The sequence below is a fragment of the Procambarus clarkii genome, chromosome 8 (assembly GCF_040958095.1).
Source record: "Procambarus clarkii isolate CNS0578487 chromosome 8, FALCON_Pclarkii_2.0, whole genome shotgun sequence".
In the NCBI taxonomy this organism is placed as follows: domain Eukaryota; kingdom Metazoa; phylum Arthropoda; class Malacostraca; order Decapoda; family Cambaridae; genus Procambarus; species Procambarus clarkii.
The window spans coordinates 8,522,391-8,549,340 of record NC_091157.1 but is presented as its reverse complement, the minus strand read 5'-3'; the positions used below and the strand labels follow the sequence as shown (position 1 = coordinate 8,549,340).

At 43.4% G+C, this 26,950-nt stretch overlaps 1 protein-coding gene across 1 annotated transcript in view; it reads left to right on the top strand.

The window, feature by feature from the left end:
• LOC138349490 (neuroglobin-like) overlaps positions 1-26,776 on the top strand; it is a 90,941-nt gene extending 64,165 nt beyond the window's left edge. Inside the window, exons 2-3 of the mRNA XM_069317173.1 lie at positions 15,973-16,204; positions 16,722-26,776. Of these exons, the coding sequence (XP_069173274.1) occupies positions 15,973-16,204; positions 16,722-17,006 (517 nt within the window). The 3' untranslated portion in view covers positions 17,007-26,776. The remainder of the gene's footprint in view (positions 1-15,972; positions 16,205-16,721) is intronic.
• Positions 26,777-26,950: the final 174 nt, after the last annotated feature.

The following is a 26,950-nucleotide window of genomic DNA, read 5'->3' as shown; positions in this document are numbered from 1 at the left end:
CCTTCCCTCCATCACCCCTTTGTTGGTGTGTCTCGTCTCCCTCACTCACTCTCCATCTCTGGTCCTCCCTCCGGGCCGGCCGAGTGCCACTCCATCCCTTATTGGTCTGGTGCAGCTGACTGTGGTGGTGCTGTGCTGCCACCACCACCACCACCACAACCACCACCATCACCATCACCACAACCACCACCACCACCATCACCACCATCACCACCATCACCACCACCTGCACAAATATCACCACCACCACCACCACCATCACCTGCACAAATATCACCACCACCACCACCACCACCACCACCACCACCACCATCACCACCACCTGCACGAATATCACCACCACCACCACCACCACCACCATCACCACCACCTGCACAAATATCACCACCACAACCACCACCACCATCACCACCACCTGCACAAATATCACCACCACAACCACCACCACCATCAACTAACACTGTTCTCTCAACAAACCTCAACTTTCACCAAACAAATAGAACCTAAGCAGGAAATTTTCTGCCTAAAATATTCAACTTTTTTTTTGTCAAGCCATTAACTCTTTCCTCAAACAATCAATTCTTCTCAGAATCTATCTCCTGTTTCTAGCCCAAACAATCTTCTTAAACATTAAACCCAACTGTTTTTCCCTTCTCTAACGATCAATTCTTCGCAAACAATGAGCATAATTCCCTAACACGTCCTCAAATATATCCCCACAGGGCACCAATTTCCCCTAGATCATGTATACCCAAGGTGCTGGCTCCATGCTCGCCTCCCACCATCACTCTCTCCTTCGCTAGACTCCTCCTAGTTCCTAGTTTAATATTCCTCCACCAGCTCGCCATGTGTGTGTGTGTGTGTGTGTGTGTGTGTGTGTGTGTGTGTGTGTGTGTGTGTGTGTGTGTGTGTGTGTGTGTGTGTGTGTGTGTGCACTCACCTAGTTGTGTCTGCAGGATCGAGCATTGACTCTTGGATCCCGCCTTACGAGCATCGGTTGTTTACAGCAATGACTCCTGTCCCATTTCCCTATCATACCTGGTTTTAAAATTATGAATAGTATTTGCTTCCACAACCTGTTCCTGAAGTGCATTCCATTTTCCCACTACTCTCACGCTAAAAGAAAACTTCCTAACATCTCTGTGACTCATCTGAGTTTCAAGCTTCCATCCATGTCCCCTCGTTCTGTTACTATTCCGTGTGAACATTTCGTCTATGTCCACTCTGTCAATCCCTCTGAGTATCTTATACGTTCCTATCATGTCCCCCCTCTCCCTTCTTCTTTCTAGTGTCGTAAGGCACAGTTCCCTCAGGCGCTCCTCATACCCCATTCCTCGTAGCTCTGGGACGAGTCTCGTTGCAAACCTCTGAACCTTTTCCAGTTTCATTATATGCTTCTTCAGATGGGGACTCCATGATGAGGCGGCATACTCTTAAGACTGGCCTTACGTAGGCAGTGTAAAGCGCCCTAAATGCCTCCTTACTTAGGTTTCTGAATAATGTTCAGTGTGTGTGTGTGTGTGTGTGTGTAGTGTACAATACTCACTTATCACTGGCTACAAGGGAATAAGATCTAGCTCACCATGCCCGCCTCCTGCCTTCGTGTACGCGGCGTGATCTATAAAACTCTTGGATTTCGCGTTCTGCATCTTACCTGTTGGTGATGTTACGAGTGTGAGTGATGACTACAGACCTTCAGTCCAGTCCTCATGTTCACTACACGTATTCGGCACCAGGATTTCCATTCCATCTGTTGACTCGATTGCAATTCTGACTCCCCTTGATGTCACCAGGGTTGTGTGTGTGTGTGTGGGTGTGTGTGTGTGTGTGTGTGTGTGTGTGTGTGTGTGTGTGTGTGTGTGTGTGTGTGTGTGGGTGTGTGTGGGTGTGTTGTAACGTTGAGCTGGGGAACCGGTCTGCTAATTAGAGAAGGTAATGATTGAGTCTGGAGTCAGGTGGGAGTTGTGGAGCTGGAGTCAGGACAGGAACCGGTTTAGGTGTGGGTAGGAGCAGTACAGGTGACCCGTGACTCGCTAATGACCCGACTGGACCACTCTCTACCAGTCCTGTGCTGGACTGACTCTTGAAGAAGATGACTACACCACCTTAGTGACCAGACGCCGCCACACTTATATATTAAATGGTGATGTTTATGTCTGAATAAACAAAATATTGGTGTAACAACAGTCGTTATGTTTCGCTCATGGTAGATAAACATTGGTTTATTAACGGGTATTAACCGTTTAGTAAAACAAATAATTATATCGCCATATAAACGAAAGGTTAACTTGTTTAAAGCTCAAATTATTTTTGTCGCTGGTGTTGTAATGGATAAAATAAGTTTAAATAAGTTTGCTGCCCCTGAGAGCTAAAGTTTGGGCCAAGTTACAGATACTTAATTGTTTCAAAGTCTTCAGATGTGGGCTGAGAATACAACTAATTTGTTGCTGGTGTTCCGGAGCACAGAGTGACAACTGCCACCGGGGTGTTGCCTACATTCTCCTGCTGTTGTATACAGCTGTATACAACAACTGTATATAGTTGTATACAGCTGTATACAACACTACCCCGAGGGGTGGGGGTGGGGTGTTATCATGGGGTGGTCAGGGCAGGTGTCGGGTGTATACACCCCCCCCCCTCCCCGGGGTGTGTAGTGTAAGGTGGTAGTCCATGGTAGTGTGGCTCGGTGCCCTATGTTTGCCACAACAGACTGATTCTCCCGCTTCTCTCCAGCATCGCTCTTCGGGAAGTTCATTACATACTGGAAGATTCTTTTAATAGTTCTTGCCATGAACAATGTTGTTTAGTCTGCGTGTTCCAGGAGTAATTATCAACATGTAAAATGCTTCACAGTGCCATCTAATCACGTTGATTGGGCTGTTAGTGATTGGCTGAATCTCTGGGAACCTGCTACTTCCAATTCGCCAATCAGCTGATCCATAATAAATATATATATATATATATATATATATATATATATATATATATATATATATATATATATATATATATATATATATGCGGAAAATCCACAGAGAAATATGAAAGGAAGTGAACGTTTCGGCCTGTTAAAGCCTTTGTCAACACCAGACTGAGTGGTGTTGACGTCTGGTGTTGACATTATATATATATATATATATATATATATATATATATATATATATATATATATATATATATATATATATATATATATATATAACTGAAAACTCACACCCCAGAAGTGACTCGAACCCATACTCCCACAACTGGTATGTACAGGGACGCCTTAATCCGCTTGACCATCACGACCGGACATAAGGAAGTGATAGCCGAGGCTATATGAACCACTTCCCCGCCGGCACTCGGATGGTAATCTTGGGCATAGCATTTTATCAAATCACCTCATTCTTTGGGGCACACGTGAGGAACACAAATGCAAACAAGCCTGAATGGTCCCCAGGACTATATACAACTGAAAACTCACACCCCAGAAGTGACTCGAACCCATACTCCCACAACTGGTATGTACAGGGACGCCTTAATCCGCTTGACCATCACGACCGGACATAAGGAAGTGATAGCCGAGGCTATATGAACCACTTCCCCGCCGGCACTCGGATGGTAATCTTGGGCATAGCATTTTATCAAATCACCTCATTCTTTGGGGCACACGTGAGGAACACAAATGCAAACAAGCCTGAATGGTCCCCAGGACTATATACAACTGAAAACTCACACCCCAGAAGTGACTCGAACCCATACTCCCACAACTGGTATGTACAGGGACGCCTTAATCCGCTTGACCATCACGACCGGACATAAGGAAGTGATAGCCGAGGCTATATGAACCACTTCCCCGCCGGCACTCGGATGGTAATCTTGGGCATAGCATTTTATCAAATCACCTCATTCTTTGGGGCACACGTGAGGAACACAAATGCAAACAAGCCTGAATGGTCCCCAGGACTATATACAACTGAAAACTGGTATGTACAGGGACGCCTTAATCCTTAGTTGTGGGAGTATGGGTTCGAGTCACTTCTGGGGTGTGAGTTTTCAGTTGTATATAGTCCTGGGGACCATTCAGGCTTGTTTGCATTTGTGTTCCTCACGTGTGCCCCAAAGAATGAGGTGATTTGATAAAATGCTATGCCCAAGATTACCATCCGAGTGCCGGCGGGGAAGTGGTTCATATAGCCTCGGCTATCACTTCCTTATGTCCGGTCGTGATGGTCAAGCGGATTAAGGCGTCCCTGTACATACCAGTTGTGGGAGTATGGGTTCGAGTCACTTCTGGGGTGTGAGTTTTCAGTTGTATATAGTCCTGGGGACCATTCAGGCTTGTTTGCATTTGTGTTCCTCACGTGTGCCCCAAAGAATGAGGTGATTTGATAAAATGCTATGCCCAAGATTACCATCCGAGTGCCGGCGGGGAAGTGGTTCATATAGCCTCGGCTATCACTTCCTTATGTCCGGTCGTGATGGTCAAGCGGATTAAGGCGTCCCTGTACATACCAGTTGTGGGAGTATGGGTTCGAGTCACTTCTGGGGTGTGAGTTTTCAGTTGTATATAGTCCTGGGGACCATTCAGGCTTGTTTGCATTTGTGTTCCTCACGTGTGCCCCAAAGAATGAGGTGATTTGATAAAATGCTATGCCCAAGATTACCATCCGAGTGCCGGCGGGGAAGTGGTTCATATAGCCTCGGCTATCACTTCCTTATGTCCGGTCGTGATGGTCAAGCGGATTAAGGCGTCCCTGTACATACCAGTTGTGGGAGTATGGGTTCGAGTCACTTCTGGGGTGTGAGTTTTCAGTTGTATATAGTCCTGGGGACCATTCAGGCTTGTTTGCATTTGTGTTCCTCACGTGTGCCCCAAAGAATGAGGTGATTTGATAAAATGCTATGCCCAAGATTACCATCCGAGTGCCGGCGGGGAAGTGGTTCATATAGCCTCGGCTATCACTTCCTTATGTCCGGTCGTGATGGTCAAGCGGATTAAGGCGTCCCTGTACATACCAGTTGTGGGAGTATGGGTTCGAGTCACTTCTGGGGTGTGAGTTTTCAGTTGTATATAGTCCTGGGGACCATTCAGGCTTGTTTGCATTTGTGTTCCTCACGTGTGCCCCAAAGAATGAGGTGATTTGATAAAATGCTATGCCCAAGATTACCATCCGAGTGCCGGCGGGGAAGTGGTTCATATAGCCTCGGCTATCACTTCCTTATGTCCGGTCGTGATGGTCAAGCGGATTAAGGCGTCCCTGTACATACCAGTTGTGGGAGTATGGGTTCGAGTCACTTCTGGGGTGTGAGTTTTCAGTTGTATATAGTCCTGGGGACCATTCAGGCTTGTTTGCATATATATATATATATATATATATATATATATGTCAACACCAGACGTCAACACCACTCAGTCTGGTGTTGACAAAGGCTTTAACAGGCCGAAACGTTCACTTCCTTTCATATTTCTCTGTGGATTTTCCGCATATATATATATATATATATAACTGAAAACTCACACCCCAGAAGTGACTCGAACCCATACTCCCAGGAGCAACGCAACTGGTATGTACAAGACGCCTTAATCCACTTGACCATCACGACCGGACAAAATGAGGTGATAGCCGAGGCTATTTGAACGACCCCACCGCTGGCACTCGGATAGTAATCTTGGGCATAGCATTTTACCAAATCACCTCATTCTTTGGGGCACACGTGAGGAACACAAATGCGAACAAGCCTGAATGGTCCCCAGGACAATATGCAACTGAAAACTCACACCCCAGAAGTGACTCGAACCCATACTCCCAGTAGCAACGCAACTGGTATGTACAAGACGCGTTGCGTTGCCCAAGATTACTATCCGAGTGCCAGCGGTGGGGTCGTTCAAATAGCCTCGGCTATCACCTCATTTTGTCCGGTCGTGATGGTCAAGTGGATTAAGGCGTCTTGTACATACCAGTTGCGTTGCTCCTGGGAGTATGGGTTCGAGTCACTTCTGGGGTGTGAGTTTTCAGTTGCATATTGTCCTGGGGACCATTCAGGCTTGTTCGCATTTGTGTTCCTCACGTGTGCCCCAAAGAATGAGGTGATTTGGTAAAATGCTATGCCCAAGATTACTATCCGAGTGCCGGCGGTGGGGTGGTTCAAATAGCCTCGGCTATCACCTCATTTTGTCCGGTCGTGATGGTCAAGTGGATTAAGGCGTCTTGTACATACCAGTTGCGTTGCTCCTGGGAGTATGGGTTCGAGTCACTTCTGGGGTGTGAGTTTTCAGTTGCATATTGTCCTGGGGACCATTCAGGCTTGTTCGCATATATATATATATATATATATATATATATATATATATATATATATATATATATATATATATATATATATATAATGTGTGTGTGTGTGTGTTAGGAGGGGTGGAGAAGGTTCATTATATAGCAGTGACACACGGTGAATATAAAGCTGATGAGAGCGTCACAGAGGTGAAGGTTATCAAGGCTTAGTCTTTGATGTGTTAATGTGTGCCTCAGGACACCACCAACAGCTCTCTAAACCCATTTCCCGCAACCTTTCCTACTGACTTAAGAGACCTTTTCCCACCCCCGGCCCTTACTTTATCATATCCTGAACCCTCCCATACCCATCCCTAACCCCTCCCCCCAATACCCTTAACCCCTGAAGTAATATAAGACAGGACTATACCTCATTTCCGTGCTCATGTAGTGAGGTGTGGTCGGCCAGCAGCAGGAGCAGCCATTATCTTCACAATATGCCCCAAAATGTCCTTCGGGCTCACCATAGCCCGTGCTACTTGGAACTGTTCCAGGTAGCAAATCTTTAACAACAACAACAAACCAAAAGGTCGGTGTTAGGGTTCCCTTTTATTAGGGCTATTTTTATATGATATTTAATTGTGTTCTGGCGTTCGTTGTGTCTGTCCTGGGAGTCTGAGAGACATGGCTGATGGGTGGTTGAAAGATGTTATGATTGGTTGCTTCGTTAAGCAATCAAGCAATTAGCCAGTCATGCAGTTAACTGTTTAACCTGCTAACTGGTCAACCAACTAGTCGACCGACCAATTAACCGACCAACGAACTAAACGATCAACCAATTAACCGACAAACAAATTCATAAACTGAAATTACTCCACCATCCACCCAGTTGCCAGAGGAACAAAGCTATAACGCCACCAACTACCTGACAGAACGACCAACACCTTAAACTAATGAGAAATACACTAACACGCCGACACACCGACACATAGACCAACCAGCCGAGGGTAAGATGACGCTATATAGACCCCCACTACGGCGCCCTCTGGACCTGTCACTCTCACACTATACTTCAGGTGATTATGTTGTTAGTTCTTGTTGGTCATGGTTCATACTCCCAGTGTCACACCCTGGAGGATTATAGTGTCACACCCTGGAGGATTACAGTGTCACGCCCTGGAGGATTACAGTGTCACACCCTGGAGGATTACAGTGTCACACCCTGGAGGATTACAGTGTCACACTCTGGAGGTTTATAGTGAAACACAGTGGAGGATCACAGTACCACACCCTGGAGGATTACAGTGTCACACCCTGGAGGATTACAGTACCACACCCTGGAGGGTTAGAGTGCCACACCCTGGAGGGTTACAGTGCCACACCCTGGAGGATTACAGTGTCACACCCTGGAGGATTATAGTGTCACACCCTGGAGGATTATAGTGGCACACCCTGGAGGATTATAGTGTCACACCCTGGAGGATTACAGTGCCACACCCTGGAGGATTACAGTACCACACCCTGGAGGATTACAGTGTCACGCTCTGGAGGATTATAGTGAAACACAGTGGAGGATTATAGTGACACACCCTGGAGGATTACAGTGTCACACCCTGGAGGATTACAGTGTCACACCCTGGAGGATTACAGTGTCACACCCTGGAGGATTACAGTGTCACACTCTGGAGGATTACAGTGTCACACCCTGGAGGATTACAGTGTCACACCCTGGAGGATTATAGTGTCACACCCTGGAGGATTACAGTGTCACACCCTGGAGGATTACAGTGTCACACCCTGGAGGATTACAGTGTCACACCCTGGAGGATTATAGTGGCACACCCTGGAGGATTATAGTGTCACACCCTGGAGGATTACAGTGTCACACCCTGGAGGATTACAGTGTCACACCCTGGAGGATTACAGTGTCACACCCTGGAGGATTACAGTGTCACACCCTGGAGGATTATAGTGTCACACCCTGGAGGATTACAGTGTCACACCCTGGAGGATTACAGTGCCACACCCTGGAGGATTACAGTGTCACACCCTGGAGGATTATAGTGTCACACCCTGGAGGATTACAGTGCCACACCCTGGAGGATTACAGTCACACCCTGGAGGATCACAGTACCACACCCTGGAGGATTACAGTGTCACACCCTGGAGGATTACAGTGCCGCACCCTGGAGGATTACAGTGTCACACTCTGGAGGATTATAGTGAAACACAGTGGAGGATTATAGTGACACACCCTGGAGGATTACAGTGTCACACCCTGGAGGATTACAGTGTCACACCCTGGAGGATTATAGTGTCACACCCTGGAGGATTATAGTGTCACACCCTGGAGGATTATAGTGTCACACCCTGGAGGATTATAGTGTCACACCCTGGAGGATTATAGTGTCACTCCCTGGAGGATTATAGTGACACACCCTGGAGGATCACAGTGCCACACCCTGGAGGATCACAGTACCACACCCTGGAGGATCACAGTGCCACACCCTGGAGGATCACAGTGCCACACCCTGGAGGATCACAGTACCACACCCTGGAGGATCACAGTGCCACACCCTGGAGGATCACAGTACCACACCCTGGAGGATCACAGTGCCACACCCTGGAGGATCACAGTGTCACACCCTGGAGGATCACAGTGTCACACCCTGGAGGATCACAGTGTCACACCCTGGAGGATCACAGTGTCACACCCTGGAGGATCACAGTGCCACACCCTGGAGGATCACAGTGCCACACCCTGGAGGATCACAGTGTCACACCCTGGAGGATCACAGTGTCACACACTGGAGGATCACAGTGTCACACCCTGGAGGATCACAGTGTCACACCCTGGAGGATCACAGTGTCACACCCTGGAGGATCACAGTGTCACACCCTGGAGGATCACAGTACCACACCCTGGAGGATCACAGTGTCACACCCTGGAGGATCACAGTGCCACACCCTGGAGGATCACAGTGTCACACCCTGGAGGATCACAGTACCACACCCTGGAGGATCACAGTGCCACACCCTGGAGGATCACAGTACCACACCCTGGAGGATCACAGTGCCACACCCTGGAGGATCGCAGTGCCACACCCTGGAGGATCACAGTGTCACACCCTGGAGGATCACAGTGCCACACCCTGGAGGATCACAGTGCCACACCCTGGAGGATCACAGTGCCACACCCTGGAGGATCACAGTGCCACACCCTGGAGGATCACAGTGCCACACCCTGGAGGATCACAGTGCCACACCCTGGAGGATCACAGTGTCACACCCTGGAGGATCACAGTGTCACACCCTGGAGGATCACAGTGCCACACCCTGGAGGATCACAGTGCCACACCCTGGAGGATCACAGTGTCACACCCTGGAGGATCACAGTACCACACCCTGGAGGATCACAGTGCCACACCCTGGAGGATCACAGTGCCACACCCTGGAGGATCACAGTGCCACACCCTGGAGGATCACAGTGTCACACCCTGGAGGATCACAGTGTCACACCCTGGAGGATCACAGTGCCACACCCTGGAGGATCACAGTGCCACACCCTGGAGGATCACAGTGTCACACCCTGGAGGATCACAGTGTCACACCCTGGAGGATCACAGTGCCACACCCTGGAGGATCACAGTGTCACACCCTGGAGGATCACAGTGTCACACCCTGGAGGATCACAGTGCCACACCCTGGAGGATCACAGTGCCACACCCTGGAGGATCACAGTGACACACCCTGGAGGATCACAGTGCCACACCCTGGAGGATCACAGTACCACACCCTGGAGGATCACAATGTCACACCCTGGAGGATCACAGTGCCACACCCTGGAAATCTAATATTAGAACATGTGTTTTATCTTTCATAACCTCAAAGATGAATTATATTACCTCTCTGGCAAACATTTCGTCTCTATCGACTTCATGAATGGTGGTATTTGGGCAGGCTTCCCCTTTTCCCTTTAGCAGTGACAAAGGGGCCAACCCCGACCCTCTTATGACAGTGCTCGCACTTGCACCAGTCACCCTGCAAAGTTTAATAAGGCTAGCAACAAGCGTCTGGCTTCCAACATTGGACATACTTCATATTTCATAAATATAAATTCTTAAGAATTCTGAAGCAGTGTTTTCTTTTTCATCTCATTTCTTCACTTCAATATTGTCTTACCTTTTGGTTCCGCCTCAAGGCATATTTTTTTAATTTTATTGTTCCCTTATGGTAAACATTCTGCATTTGCATTCAAATGTTGGTGGCGCGTTGCACTCTCTGGCTGGTGGCAAGAATTGCTTCAACTTGGAGAGCTGCGCTTGAATTGGATTTTGTTCGTGAATGTGTCTGTGCCTGTGTGTTTACCTAGTTGTATTGTTTACACAGGTGTGTGTACAGGTGGACAACGTTTGACTCCTGTTAGCAGGCTGAGAACTTTCCCTTTCCTTAGCTCATGGTAAGCCTTACCCTACTAGTTCCCCTGGAACACGACCCGACAGTCAGTTCACAACCAGGTCCCTAATTACTGCTGGGCGAGCAGAGGCGATTGGTGCTTGATCAACCCTCTCTGTTCAGGATTCGAACCCGGCCGACTTATCTAATTGTGTCTAGGAGAGAGAGAGAGAGAGAGAGAGGGAGAGAGGGAGAGAGAGAGAGAGAGAGAGAGAGAGAGAGAGAGAGAGAGAGAGAGAGAGAGAGAGAGAGAGAGAGAGATGAAGGACCTGCCTCATAGCCATCACTGGTTGTGTTTACATAATACTCTGACGTTGGGAAGTATAGCGTGTATGAGAGGAGCGGATGGTTAGTGACCCACAGTGACTGACTGGACCTGTGGCCTTCATCACATCCCTTTCTTGTAGTGATGGTATTGTCTCCACTAGCATTTCTGTGAGTCCTTTATAGGCGTCTCTTCTGGTAGGGCTCTGGGCCACAGTGCACCTCACCTTCCTGCTTTAACACTTTCTGTAAGCTTTGATTAAGAAAGTATTCTTGGTGTGCCCCCAGTGTGTGTAGTGTAGCTGGTCTCAGACATCACCCACTGTCCGAGACCAGTGGGTGATGTGGGTGACATAGCCACTGTCCTCCTGGCTATGTACTAGTTTATGTTGTACTAGATTATATTGTTAATATATATTATCATTCATTTCTGTTATGACTGGATTATGTTGCAACATGTTGTGCTGCTCTTGGTCTTCAAGCGCCGAGTCTTGAACCTTGAGTCAGTGCTTTTGTTTTTATTTTCTTGTTCTTATTTCGGACCAGTTTTCTCTGGAAGTTATCTAACATTCTGGTGATTGTTTCTGAAATAATAATCTTTTACTCTTCCTTTTTCTATTGTCTTAATTGATATTATATATTCTTAGATAAACACTGTAGTCATTGGCTTCTGTTGACATTGTATAAGCTGTTATCTTCATGTTTCTGCTATCACTCACAGGTCAATGTTTATAAGTCAATATAGCTATGATTGTAATCTTCCATTACTTGTACTTTTTATCTTAGTGGGATGTCTCTGGCCATCTCTTGAAGGATATTTATATATATTATGTTAAAATGTGTGAAAATATATGTATATGTTGTTGGAGTTTTGTCTGGATGTTGTGTGGAAGATGGGGGGAGGGGGGGGGGGGTAATCATAGCCTCATCACTTTCACTGAACTGTTCCCCCATGACATAGTCAGGTTGTTGCTTGTTTCACTGTGAATGATCCTTTGAAAATTCTTTTATTTTTTATTTTTAGCCGGAAAGTCATAGCTCGTCCTGGCTGTAACCTTTTAGTGATATTAGAGTAGTGATCATTACAGTTATTGTGGCTTACAATATTGTGACACGAGAGGTGTTGTTATCTGGAATACTTTCAGTGACCTCATCTCCTTTATTGACTGTTCATCAGCATTGGTGTCCCAGGTTTTCTGGTATTTGGTTAACTAACAGCTTGTTAGGTGTGTGTGTGTGTGTGTGTGTGTGTGTGTGTGTGTGTGTGTGTGTGTGTGTGTGTGTGTGTGTGTGTGTGTGTGTGTGTGTGTGTAGACGAGGGCAGCGTGGGGAAGCCTCAGCAACATACACATCCACAACCAATAATGACTTGACCTTTACACTGCTTCTCTCTCGCTCACAGCTTGACGGTACACTGCCTCCTGGGGCCTCTCATCTCTCTCTCTCTCCCTGTCTCTCTGCCTCTCTGAAAGTCTGTGCTTAAAGGCAAACATTAACCTGAGTTCTGGAAGTTAAAAGTTGTTAACCTACGTCAGGTAATATTGAAGCGTGACCACAGAGGTGTGTGGGTGAAGCTGCAGCTCTCTGGTGCAGGTCCAGACTGACAATGACTGCCACAGGGACACTAGTCTTAGCGTTTGTCCTTGTGAGAACATGCTGCAGGTGCAAGCCACCTGCAATATGTGAATTGGTTGGTGGCCGAGCGTCTTGTGTTCTAATTGCCGTCTTGCAGAGGAAGTTCAGCCATTGGAGAATCTTAAGAATATTGGTGTCTTACATAAGACGGAGACTATCAACATCTCTTTGGTGCTGGAGACTACTGGGCCGACGGCTGATCTCCTCCTGTTCTCTCGCCTAATTCCTTGTGTTTGTTACGGATGTGATCGAGCTGTTAATATGGAACGTATTGGTGAAAGATAAAGCACCGTAATATTGACGTTTTCTATACATCGGCCTGGATAAGTTGTGTGGCTTGTTTGGGTTCGTATGTTGATGTTTTGCCACAACAGATCGGAAGAACGGGCCAAGACTTTTATGTAGTTCAAAATTCAAAACTTTAAGAAAACGTAAAAGTCGTCACAAGCCATCAGTTTACCGTTCCCTTCCCGGCCGCCAGATGTCTCAATACATTCAATGTTGTTCGAATTTTCATATTTTTGGAACAATGGCGCGGGGTATTGGACCCTTAAGATGGTTGTATCACAGGAATTATACTTATTCCAATTCCAAGGTAAATGGAAATAGTCGCTTTATTATGAAAACTGAACAAATCCGTTGACATTTTGTTTTTAAAGTAAAATCGTCTCGACTACTCCCCCCTTACCCCCCTATTCTCCCGTTCCATAATTTCTCTCTTTGCCCGTTCCCTCAGGTAGTCCCAGCAGCTGTTCCTCTGCACCCCTTTATCTCACCTTCCCCCCCCCCTCCCCCTGCCATCTGTACGCCTATCTTCCGTCTATTATTTTCCCCGTGTTCTTTAACCCTCCCTCCCCCCCTTGCAGTGCCCCACCACAGCCCCCTCCCTCACAACCCCTCACCAGAGCGCTCCCTGCTCCCCCCCCCTCTCCTCCTCCTTCCCTTTGTTAAGCAGCGTCTACCCAAGAAATCTCTCACTGGAATTTCGGGACGCTGGTTGATTTTTTTCTTTCACAGGATTTTACTTATTTCTTTCTGAAGGATTTACTTCTTTTACTGCGAGAGCTTTGCTTCCTCTCTCTCTCTCCTCCCCCTCCCCCCCCCCCCTTCTCTCTCACCGACAGTTGAGAGGCGGGACCAAAGAGCCGCAGCTCAACCCCCTAAGCCCAACCAGGCGAGTATGGTTGTGTGGTTGTGGTGGTGGAGTATACAGTATCTGAGGGTGTAATGTTCTTCATTATTGGTGATCAACAAACCCAGAGACTTGACCTTGAAGACTGTGTTCCTTGCTGCTTGAGTTACACTTTACCCCACAGTCTGAGGAGTCTCTCGCCTCCAGGACTTCCTCATTGTTATTGTTGCTTATTCTCCATCTTAACGTGGGTAGGTTGGTCTGCCTTCATTATAATTAGTTTTCTCGGGGACAGGAAGCCTGTGTATGTATATACACTTTAGGCTTGTATCGAGGTCGCCCCCCCCTCAAGGTGGAACTACTGACCCTCCCCAGGATGCAACCCCACAACAGTTGCCTAACTCCCCGGTATCTCTTTACTGCAAGGTGAACACACACATCAGGTGGAAAGAAACCTGCCAAACCATTTCTATCCCGCCCGGGAATGGATCTGGTATCTCCCAGTTGTAAGTGAAGAACGAAGCCTACTGAACTACGAAACCATTATGTAGGCAATTGTCCGTTATATTTTGTTCAATACTAGAGTGAGTCTACGGATTCCGGACTCCATGTTTCACTTACACAACTACAAGGAAATTACAGTACTGTACTGTGTTCTCACTGATATGGTTTACCATTGTCAGGGACAGGAAGCCTGTTAGGCTTATTGGTGTCCTCTTAGACCAATGACAGATCCCACCAGTATGCAACCCCTAATAGTTGACTAACTCCGGGATATCTATTGCTACGTGAATAACAATTATCAGGTATAACATGCTCAAATATCTCTATCCTGCGTGAGAATCGAATCCAGAATCTTTTTGCCCATTTCCTAAGTGATATTGTGTGTGTGTGTAATTACCCAAGTGTAGTTACAGGAGGAGAACTACGCTCGTAGTGTCCCGTCTTCCCAGCACTGTCATATAACGCTTTGAAATTACTGACAGTTTTGGCCACCACCACCTTCTCACCCAACTGGTTCCAACCGTCTACAACTCTATTTGCAAAAGTGAATGTGTGTGTGTTACTAATAAGATGACAATGCATGCATGCAATGCACTCTAATACATGACAATTACATTTTTAAAACCTCTTTAAATGCAGGGCGTGGCCCTGGATACAGCAAGCATTTTCCCTCTGGATTGCGACACTAGGGTGCTGGAACAAGAAACTTCCTGCTCTTGGGTCTTTCATTAACCTAATAATAAGTTCCCATCTCAATTCCTTTAACTAATCTTTGTAAATCATGCTCATTTGACCCGAGGAAGGCTATTAATTATGAGGCTCCAACTCTTGGGCCCAGTCCTAGCAACAATTATGATTTTGTAACCAGGATTGAAACTTCTGAGAACACGTTTGATTCACATCATACCTCTGCAAGACACCTATTATGATATATGGCTTCACTCTACAAGTAACTGAATGCTCTCCACATTTGATCCAAGGGAAGTCGTAGGGTATATGGGTCTCCAGTTCCTGGGCTTGGTCTTTATCGGAATGTTTTTTGTATGTATATGAGCCACATGGGCTGATCTGCGAGAAAACTGTCTAGTACAGGGGGTGAAGGGGGAGACCATAACGGTGGTCCACTGGAAGACAAAACATTATCTCCAGTGTTTAAGGACAGGATTCATGAGGAATGTCAATGATCAAGGTGCAAGCAAACAGAAGCCGTTATCCTACATCAGCTTCTGAAACCTGCTCACTACACACAAATAGTAAGCTCATCAAATAAATATATATTAGGAATAAACTAACTTTAATACTAAGTAGCTGTCATATAAGGAACAAGATGAGCCAGAAGCCAACTGTGTGCCAGAGCCTTTATGTTTTCGGTTGACCTGATTTAACGAATATCAGTGTGTTGGGCGAACACATTCCAGACACGAGTTAGCCTAGAAATGAATGATCGCTGGAGTACTGTATTGTCTTGTATATAGATAAACGTTGTAATTTGGCATGTAGTTAAGCATAAATTAGACTAGGTTAGTTGTTTAGGCTCTTTTTGCAATTATTTATATTTGTAGTACTGGGTGAAGCACTTAGAGAGAAGCGATTTGAACAGAAGTCATCAGCGAAACACTGTTCGAGAAATGTTCGAATGTCATCAGTCAAGTATAAAGTGTAATTATGATATTGTATTATTATATATTCAGTTATCGCACTGTTCAACAACTATATATCTCTCCGCAGATTATTTGAAACCAACGCTGAACTGATCGGGTTGTTCACCAAGTTCAACAAGCTACGCACCAGAGATGAACAAGCAGAGTCTTTGGAGCTGGCTGAACACGCCACGGTCGTCATGAACTCCATCGACGAGGGCATCAAGGCCATGGATAACGTCGACTTTTTCTTCGACCTCCTCTACCAAATCGGGGCATCCCATCACAAGATCCCGGGCTTCAAGAAGGAGTATTTTTGGGTAAGTTGTGTGTCTTGGTCTGCTTTGCCAATCATAGCATGTCCTTCGGTCATATTCCACTGAACCTCTCCATCTGCTGTTCTTCTGGTACTGTCCCTCTGGACACGGCCCCCTGAACTGGTACCAGAGTGATAGGACTGAAGTGATAGGACCAGAATGATAGGACAGGACGGACTGGACTGGAGCTGTCTGGACTAAAGAATCAGAGCCCGAGATGAATAAACAGAAGAACGAGACAATATCAAGTATAATTATAGTACAGTACTTTGTATTCTACATTCGTGCGGCTGTTACATAACATACTGAATTACACTTATAATTCAGATTAACACTTACACAAACACTTACACACTTCAGATTAACACAAACACTTAAAATTAATACACTTATTATGAAATAATTTAAAACATACTGAACATTTTATTCACACTTACATAATATACTTGTAATTGTAGCTGAAATATTTATGACGAATTTGTGTGGTTATATAGTTGAACTCCTTACCTGTTTCTTGCAGAAGATTGAGCACCCGTTCTTGGAGGCGGTGCGGCTTACCCTGGGTGACCGTTACACCGACAATATGGACAACATATACAGGATCACCATAAAATTCCTCCTAGAGACGGTTGTCAAAGGCTACGAGATGGCAGAAAAAAAAGAACCCAATGACAATGTGAAGGAGCTTAGTGACAATGTAAAGAAGCCTATTGACAATGTGAAGGAACCCAACGACAACGCGAAGGAGCCTGCCAACTCGTTGGAGAGTAGGCCTTACTGCAGTAAGGCGACCAAGGGCTCCTGAAGAAGGCACCAAGGACACTGGTGGAGGGGATGAGTTAGAGGGAAGCCACACTGCCACTAGGGCATCATGCACTACTTATTTTTGTTATTCACCAAAATGTAGCTGAAGTGTGGACACCAGAGGTGTCTCTGTTGGGGTAATGGTAAGCTGGTCATCTCTGTTGGGGTAGCAATATTAACCTAATCTGCTCTTGACTGCTTCCAATTGTCTGGTGTGTTGACCGGTCATTTATCAGAAGCAAACTGGTAAATATTAACCACTAATTATTAAGGTGCAAACTTTCAAAACGAACAAAACAGTGTCCTTTGGAACAAATTAGCTATACTGTATTTTATATTATATATATATAATATTAGTATACAAAAAGGTTCAAGTATTTTTGTGAATATACTCTTGGTATTTTTTTCAAATGAGGGATTTCATAGCTCTGAGAGAATTGCACCTATGGCTATTAGAATTTGAAGGGTACTTGTATGTGTGTGCATGCTGACTTATTAGTACTTACCTATCAGTGATTACGGGGAAGTGAGGTCTAGCTCTTTATACCCTGCCTCCTACCCTTGTTGTAACTGTTATGTTTAACCTTCACTATTCTAACAATTAATATCTTTGCCGAACCTTTTCTTAAAGCTGTGAATGGAGGTGGCTTCTACAACTTCTTCCCTTATTTTGTGTGTGTAGTCACATTGTGAGGGAACCGGTTCATTAGTTATGCATAATGACTCCTAAACAGACCATCCTCTTAAAATGGTAGTATTTATAGGGACTATTTGGTCAAATGTACAAGAAAACTCTTGGACCAAAAAAGTTCACATTTTGCATTACCGTGCTGAATAAGCCCAAATGACTTTCTAAAAATTTGAAATATAATTTAACCAAACCTGTCCATTCCTAGGCCTATCCTAGGCCTAGGAATGTTTGAGTTTGGTTTTTAGCATATTTTGTCTACAAAATTAATAGTACAAAATTGGAACATTATTGGTAGCAACAGTCCATTTTTACACTTTCAACCAAACAGTTGCTATAGGCACTATCATTTTAAGAGAATATGTTGTGGTAACTTAAGGCTACCAAACTTACCTGTGGCAGATACACCCTCAAACCAAATCAAAACACATTCCAAAACATACCTTAGCAAGATGTAGATTAAGCGCTAAAATGCCTTGGTACACTCATAAGTTAGGCAACAGATAGGAGCTCTGTAGATAATGTAGTGCTTCCCATAGCATGTTATGGATATCTACATCATGTTTCTTACTGGCACAACTTAGAACATCAAACCATAAATAATGAGAAAGCAATCATGTGCATCTTGTGTTTTTGTTTAACAAATTGTATGATATGGACCTCTCAAGTGAGTAAATGACAATGAGTGAATCCCTTCTCTGGTGTTGAGTACATTTTCTGTGTGTGTGGTGTTCCCTGGGTGTATGGCATTTCCTGAACATAGTGTTTCTTCAGTGTATGAATGTGGCAAAACACGTTCAGGATATCTGATCAACCAGGCTGCAAGCAGCCGCATCAAACGACCTGGTTGACTAGACTACCAACCAGGAGGCTTGGCCACAGACTGGGCAACGGGGACATTGATCCTCGGAATCATCAACAGGCATTCGACAGGTATGGTGTGTAATGCATACCCTGCATGTATCTCTGGATAGAAGGTACTCCTTCGGCATATGGTTGTTGCAGAGTGTATAGTGACTGGCAAGTATATCTATTCACATGATTCTTGACTGCCGCAAGTGCATAGTCCTGAGTGTCTAGTGTGCTGTGGGAGTATACATGTAATCTGGGCTCATGGTAACTCTCTGCTGCTCTTTTTACCATGAACAAATATTTTATTAACTATATATCACAACCAATCCATCATCCAAAGTTCCTTTCAGAATTAATGTTTATATATTTCCTCCAAATAAAAATATTATTGTTTGAGGAATGATCTTGAAGCTAATGAAGTAAGGCAGAAGAATCTTGGAGTGAATAAAATTTGATAAAAAGGAGTGTAGGTTGATGACTGCCTTGCTGAAGATGAGACATGCCAGTTAGATGTTAGTTGATGAGCAATGATGAGGTATTTTGGATTAGAATTTGTCGTGGTACTTAATTCACACTTCATCGTTCCTGTAAACCAACACAAGTCTAACAGCTCAAGTCATACCTTCACCTCTCCCTGTCAACACTCCCTGAGACTCTTGACCAGTGTCTCTAGCTCAGTCCTCACCAATAAGCATCTAGAGACTTGCCAACCCCATTTCTACTATATCTTGCTCACTTTTTCCACTTTTATCAGGTCATTCCGAGTTTTTGTTTTAATGCCATTCATTATATTTAAGTCAGTTAACTTTATCCTGATCTACATCATTTGAACATTAACTTTGTATTAATCTCACTCACACTATAAAATGTAATTAGCTTAATTTTATAATTAAAATTAATCCAGTTCACATTTTAATTCCATGCACTGTATATGTTTTGGTTTTAGGGTCTAGGCCAAGTGTTTGACCCTACTAAGACATTCAGCAAGATCCCAGACACAGTACTTGATCCTAGTCCCATTCATTTAATTTGTATTCCCCATTTAGTTGATCCTGTTCAAAACTACTTGACCCTTGTCCTGTTTGAGTCCCAATAAATCCTCCATTTAAAAAGGTCAATGCTGGAGGTGCTCATCTATACGTGTCTTTAACGCGTTACCACTTGTCATGTTGTGAGGTCAAAAGAAAGTTGAAATATATTAAATTGTCATCCACACTTCAGAGGAAATAAACAATCCATTCACCTGGGTTGTATGGGTCTCGAACTGTTAGACCCATACAGTGTGTGAGGCCGACACTCTACCGACTGGGCTATGAGTAGTCTTAAAAAAAGGAAAGCTTCCAGAAGCAGCATCCTGCTGCCAAACAGGAATTTTCAGCTTTCCCCGACTACTACTAAAGCCCAGAGGAATTACTGACTCACGTCCATGTCATATAAATTGCCATCCACACTTCCGTGGAAATAACCCCGTGGACAATATCATTAGGTCTTCCGTGGTGCCATTAGGTATCATTATCCGTGGTATCATTACGTATTCTGTGGACCCCACACGTAAGTATGGGCCCACGATTCGAGACCCATACATCCCAGGTGAATGAAATTGACATACTGTATATTAATAATTTACGATTCCATTACATGAACTAAAAAATTAGCAGGGAGTGTTTTAATTGACATTGACAAAAGTATATTTTAATGTAACTAACTTCTAAACAAATCTGGCTTTTATTTACGTAAAAAAACAGTTAACAGTTTAAAGCCACTTTTTTCATATTTTAGTTTGTATATCAAGCTTTCACATGGATGTGTTCACATACAGTAAATAAGAATAACTCTGTGTTGGGGAGACATGCAGCCAGTGTATTTATACACATTAGGCTTATATCGAGATCCCCCCTCCCCCCTAAGATCAAATTACTGACCCCGCCCAGGATGCAGCCCCACAACAAGCTGACTAACTCCTGAGTACCTACTCACTGCTAGGTGAACAGAGCATTAGGTGATAGGAAATACATCCAACCATTTCTGTCCTGCCCGGGATTCGAACCCGGAATTCTCGACTGTGTCGAGAACAAACCTGACTGTACTGTACTACCAAAACATGTACATGTTAACACATTAACAAATTTCTAGAAATATCAACTTGAAACTTTAGTAATGAAATGTGATGCAGTTTCAGGACTAACCTAAGGTTTAAAAATAAAATCTTTGTTTTTTCATTTCTATTAGTTCATTTATATGTTCATTATATGTTCATTTCCACTGTTATTCGTTTACACTACTGATCATGATCTAGTAGTTTCCAATATATCGTGTTTCAGTGGCTGCCATTATAAGTCTGATCACTTCCACTGTCATGCTCTAATCATTTCCAGTGTGCTTTCTCTGATCATATCCAGCATGTTATGATCTGATCTTTTCCACCGAGTCATGTTCTGGTCATTTCCGCTGTCATGCTCTAATTATTTCTACTGTATCATGCTGTGATAATTTTCATCTTCATGCTATGATCATTTCTGTCATGTACTCTGATAATTTCCACTTTTATACTATCATTTCCATTGTCATACTCTGGTAATTTCCACTATCATGATGTGCCATTATGTCATCTTCTGGCCATTTCCAGTGTCTTGCTTTGATGATTTCCACCACCAGTTACACACATGATTCTGATTGAAGACAACTTTGGAAACATATTTCTGGAAAGTCTGCTCTATGGTAGAAGGTCATACAGAGTATGTTGGGTGTGTCTAGTCAATTGACAGATTACAACCTTTGTGTACTAAACTTAACCAACTCTAATCCATGGAAAATGGAGATGGCCACATACTTTTCCGATACCTCGAGACCGAGACTGAACGAGTAACTTGTTGTGTCCAAGTAAGTGGTTCATCATCCTGAAAGTCTAGGGGGGAAAACATTGGACAATTTTATGGCAAAAGTTCAACAGTATTTTGTTTGTACTCACCAACATAAGAAGTTCTGATCTGCTTGTTAACTTGAAGATTATTGTTGATGGTGCATTGTTATTTAGATGGAAGACCTGCTGGTGGATATTGATAGTTGGATTGACTGAAGTTGAGATTAATGGTGATGAGGTAGCCTCAGATGTTGATGTGTTTGGGTTATAATATGATGAGTCAGGTACAGGTGGTCCAATGAGAGGTTTCTTGGAAGCTTTTGCAAAATGGTCTTCAATTGAAATTTACTTCATTCCCTTCACTATTGTTTGCAAAACAACAACTTATATAAATTGTACTGGCTCATCATCTCCAGAGTGTTAAACTCACTCTTACTTGTTTTCATAAAGTCAAAAATGCCTTATAAAGATTTCTGGACTTTTCCATGTTACCTTTTCCCTTTAACACTTCCTCATCATTATTTTCATCCTCTGGCTTTTTTCTGAAACCAAATCTGTAATTCTGTCATCAGTCATGTTTTGAAAGGTTGAAGCTTCATCATCATAATATTTCCACTTATCTATGTTATCTTCTAGTGTTTGTCATCAGTTCGGCTTTCAGTTCTGCGGACTTAATTCCTCTAACATGCGTTAGGAGATCTTCTCTTAATTTTTTCTTCTCACTAACTTTTCTGGGCCCAAATCCTTTAAAATTGGCCTTGTTATTTTCCTTAGCAAACAGACCCAATGTAGGCCAAAGTTTTCTGCAGCTGTTTTTTTAGTGTTGTTAGGTTTACTTCTTCCCATGCACTAGCAATAGTCCAGATGGCTGAATTTATTGTGTAGACTTTAACACTTTCGCGCTCTCCGCAAAGGTCACTCAGCCAACCGAATGTGCGCGCTGCGTTTTTATCGCTTAAGCGTAAAAACAAAAATGTGTATACTCTTTTTACTCTTCTGACCTTAGTTCTCATGCTACGTATTTCATTTTGGTACCAACGTGTTCGCAATAAAATTCTCTAGAAGAACATCAGTAAAAAAAAGTCACGAAACGTATAGGGATACCAGCACCAAATAAATAACTACGAAGATGACTCGCCGTGAGCACCCATCAGCAACCAAATGTTTTTACTCTTGGGATTGTAATCACCTCCACACTTGTTCTACAGCGTTAATTTTGGTATCAATGGACTCGCAATTAAATTCCTAACACTGTGATATGAATACAAGCGTAGAATAATGATTGCGGCCCGCCCGCAAGAGTGTGGGAAGTGGTGAAATTGTTACCCGGTATCGGTGACGGGACGACGCACGGCGCTTTGAAAGTTTATACTTATTTCACTCTCATGACATTAATTTTCTATGTACGTCATTCATTTTTGTGTCAATGTGTTCGCAATAGAATGTTCTATGTGCCCATAGGTAAAAAATATCAACAAAGCGTAAGTTAGAATAGCGCCAAATATAAAACAACGCTGGAACATATCAGTGAGCGTCAAACACACACGAAATGTTTTTACTTTTGTTATGTTTGTCAAGTTTATACTTGTTGCACACAGTTATTTTTGGTTGTATATTGATTGGAATAAAATTCCCTAAACAGACATATGCATATAATACATGATATGGGGGAAGCATTACCAGTATAAACGGCTAAAGTCAACCATCTGCAACCCGTTTAAGACAAAATACCATTTGATCGAAGTTATCCACACCTTTCATGAACTTATTGTACCATGCAGCCTAGTGGTGAGAAAGAGAGCCTCATAGCGCGCAGTTTAAAACAAACCCAAAGTAAATCGGATAAAAATTGAATTTTATACAAATATTTTAAAAGTTGACATAACTTTATGTCCACTATGCGTTTACGTTAGACGAAACCGGACGCGCCGGCGCGTTCAGATAGCGCGAAAGTGTTAATAAAGTCCTTAACTATTCCAGGCTAATTATTGAAACATCTGGCAAACATCCTCCTATAGTAGTGTTCAAGATTCTTAATTATCCCTTATTCCACGAGTTGGATCAGTAAACCCACTAATGATATTGCCATTTATTACCTCATCACTTCGTGGATTCGTTGCACTATTATCTAGGTGCAGTACAATTTTTGCACGCGGGAGGCCAACACTTTTGAGGTGCTTCTTCACCTCAGGTACAAAGTTCTTATTAAACCAGTCAGCAAATATTACTCAAGACCCCTAGTTGTCTCGAGTTGGTTTTAAAGCCCTGGGGTTTTTGCTAATCCCAATCACATATAATTTGCATTTGTGCTTGCCAGCTGCATTAGCACAGCATAACACAGAAATTCTCTGTTCTACTTATAACCACTTGAAGGATCCTCTTCATTACCGAGCAATAGTGTTTGTGGGTAACATTTACCAGCACAAACCAGTCTCAATTGCATTATAAATTTACTCAGGGGATAAACCTTTTTTCTGCACCATCTCTATAAATTTACTTAAATATTTTTCTGCTCCATCATCATCAGCAGACCACCTTTCACCATGAACAAATCCACAAGGGCTGTGATGAGGATTCAAACCTATGTCCGAGAGGATCCTTTTCCTTTCCTGTGTAACCTTTTACCATGTACTCTAATGTACCTAATGCCATGGCAGAGTTTAAAGCTTTTGAGCATCCATCAGTGTGTGAACACTGTTCAGGAATTTTCACCGAAGTGTGAAAAATTCACAGGCTTTTTCCATGAGTAGCCAGCCTGCCACTGGCTTTTTGTCTATGCTTCTGCTAGTACTACTGCTACACTGCATTATTAACACTCTTGTGCCTTTGCTTTACTTGCTACTTTTGTACTACATATTGCTTTATCACTTTCACTTCTAGAAAAATAGTACAATATGGTAGATTTAGCCTTTATAGTATCTGAAAGCACACTCTTCCTAATGCCATATTCAGCGCACACAACACTTCTCGGGATTCTACTCTCCACCTTCTTAATTAGTTCAACTTTTCAGGCTATTCATGCCCATGCCACCTCTTGGGTGGCTTAATCTTCATCAATTAATCAATCAGTTCAACTTTCTTAAATGTCAACACTGATCTCTCTCTCTTTCATATACTGCTTGAAGAAGCTTTCACTGAGACAGTGCTTGTATTTGGAGCTGACATGGTGCACAGATGTTCCTAGATTTTGACAATATATCCAGCAAAATCATGAAATAAACACTCCATTGTCTTGCGACAAATCAATACAACAGACATGAATCTGTGATGTCACATGGGTAGGAGGCACTCAAGTGGCACCCCAGCATAGTCAGTGGGCAAACTAGGCCCATCTGTCACCCATAACCCCCTACTGGGCAGCGAGGCCTGGCAGGTACTTGTCTCGTGACTATTTTACATTTTTATTCACACCACTCACCTCACCAGTTAATTGCACTTTTTTATTTGTACAAATCCAGACTGGATTACAGGAATATCCAAATAAGTGACATCCAGAAAGCACATAACCATCTGTAATAACAAAATGCATTTAAAATTCAATTCAAACCATAGTTAATTTTAATAATTTATATATTTTCTATTTAGCAGTACTTCATGGGGTTACCATGATGTGCGCACTACAGTACAGTATTCCAATTGAAAATAACTGAACACATTTTCTACATTATACATACTATTAAACACGTTTTCTATATAATAGTATCGAACATGTTTTCTACATAACACTATAAATGCAAAAAAGACAACCAAAATTATTTCAGGCTATGGTAAGTAATCAAGGTACAGCACTAAGCCAGTATGACAAAGGCAACAGTAATGCCAGATCACATTTCTTTTCACAACCTTCCTAAAAACATGAGGAGATCTCCCAGGACGCCATGCACCTCCCACTTGGAGAGAGGGGGGGATGGGGCCGCGGCTTGGAAGATCCTCCACCGACTGAGGTCTTTCACATTTAATATAGCAAGTATGGTAATGAGGAATGCCACAATAACATTAATATAACCTCTCCATCATAGCTACATGAAATCATGGTAAAATAACTGTTAGAAATGTTCAGAAATAATACAGCAAGCAAATAGTATTCATCTCATTAACTGTTATGACACCAGTTAAAACACTAACATGAATTGGTTATATTTAGAATTATGTTGGCATCCTTACAATACCTTGCTCTGTACATATTAGCATAAGGTTATACTGTACACTGTAATAATATTTTAACCCCATCCTCAGCTAACTTTAAGGTTTCACTTAAGTTTTTGGTGTCTTAATGGTAATTATAGGTTCTTAAGGTTGCATGCAATCTTAAAAAATGCATCAAATGAAGGGAATTGCAGCACTGGTCAGATGCACCTTAGGTGATCTTCTAATGAGCCCGAGCTGCGCACACGACTGCCCGGAGACGCGTGTGCGCACCCACCGTGTTGCTTCCTAACAAAAACAGGACAAAACATAAATTTCCAACCAAAAAAAGTAAATATAATGAAGGTGGCACACTGCAGTAGAGTTGTGCTGAACGATTCAATGAACTTAGATATATTAATGCATACATAATGGAAGGGTAACGTGTATCAAGCAACAACACTGTAATGTCCCACAATCATGATTAAGAATTGGATTTTATTGGTCTTATGTATACTAATTAGGTTAGAACTCTGTTAGACTTAAGGTGTAACGAAACTCCTCAGTTGATTTTAAAGACCTTCATGGAGATAATAGAAACACTTTTCCATCACACACACGTGTGTTATATGGACTGTACTTTGATCTATCCTACAGTTTATAGCCTGTTATAATTATGTTTACATACTCTACACAGCAGGATTAGAATACTCTGCATTCACATATACTCCTCTATAAGTTGGATTTCATTAATATTTCTAAATCTTGCATTTCTAGAGACTACATGCATTAAGTACAGACTTCCTTACCCATCAGTAACAGCAAGCAAATTCCTATGAAATATTTATGGTTGTTTATTTACATATTTAGAGGGAAGCAGCATTTTTTGTGTGTGTCGTGTGAGATTTCCCAAGCGTAAATACCTAAGTGTATTTACAGGATGAGAGCTATGCTTGTGGTGTCCTGTCTTCCCAGTACTCTATGTCGTATAAGACTTTGAAACTACCGACGGTTTTGGCCTCCACCATCTTCTCACATAACTTGTTCCAACCGTCTACCACTCTGTTTGCAAAAGAAAACTTTTCTAATTTTTTTTGGCACCTTTGTTTCCTTAGCTTGAATCTGTGTCCTCTTGTTCATAATGTTGCTGGCTTCAGGAATTCCTCTTTGTCAGGTTGGTCGATTCCTGTTGGTATTTTTAAGTGGTGATCATATCACCTCTTTTTCTTATGTATGTGTGTGTGGGGGGGTGGGAAGGGAGGGTGTGTGTGTGTGTGTGTGGGGGTGGGGTGGGGGTGGAGGGTGGGAAGGGAGGGTGGGTGTGTGTATGTGTGTGGGGGTGGGAAGGGAGGGTGTGTGTGTGTGTGTGTGTGGGGGTGGGAAGGGAGGGTGTGTGTGTGTTTCTGACAGCATGCCTTCT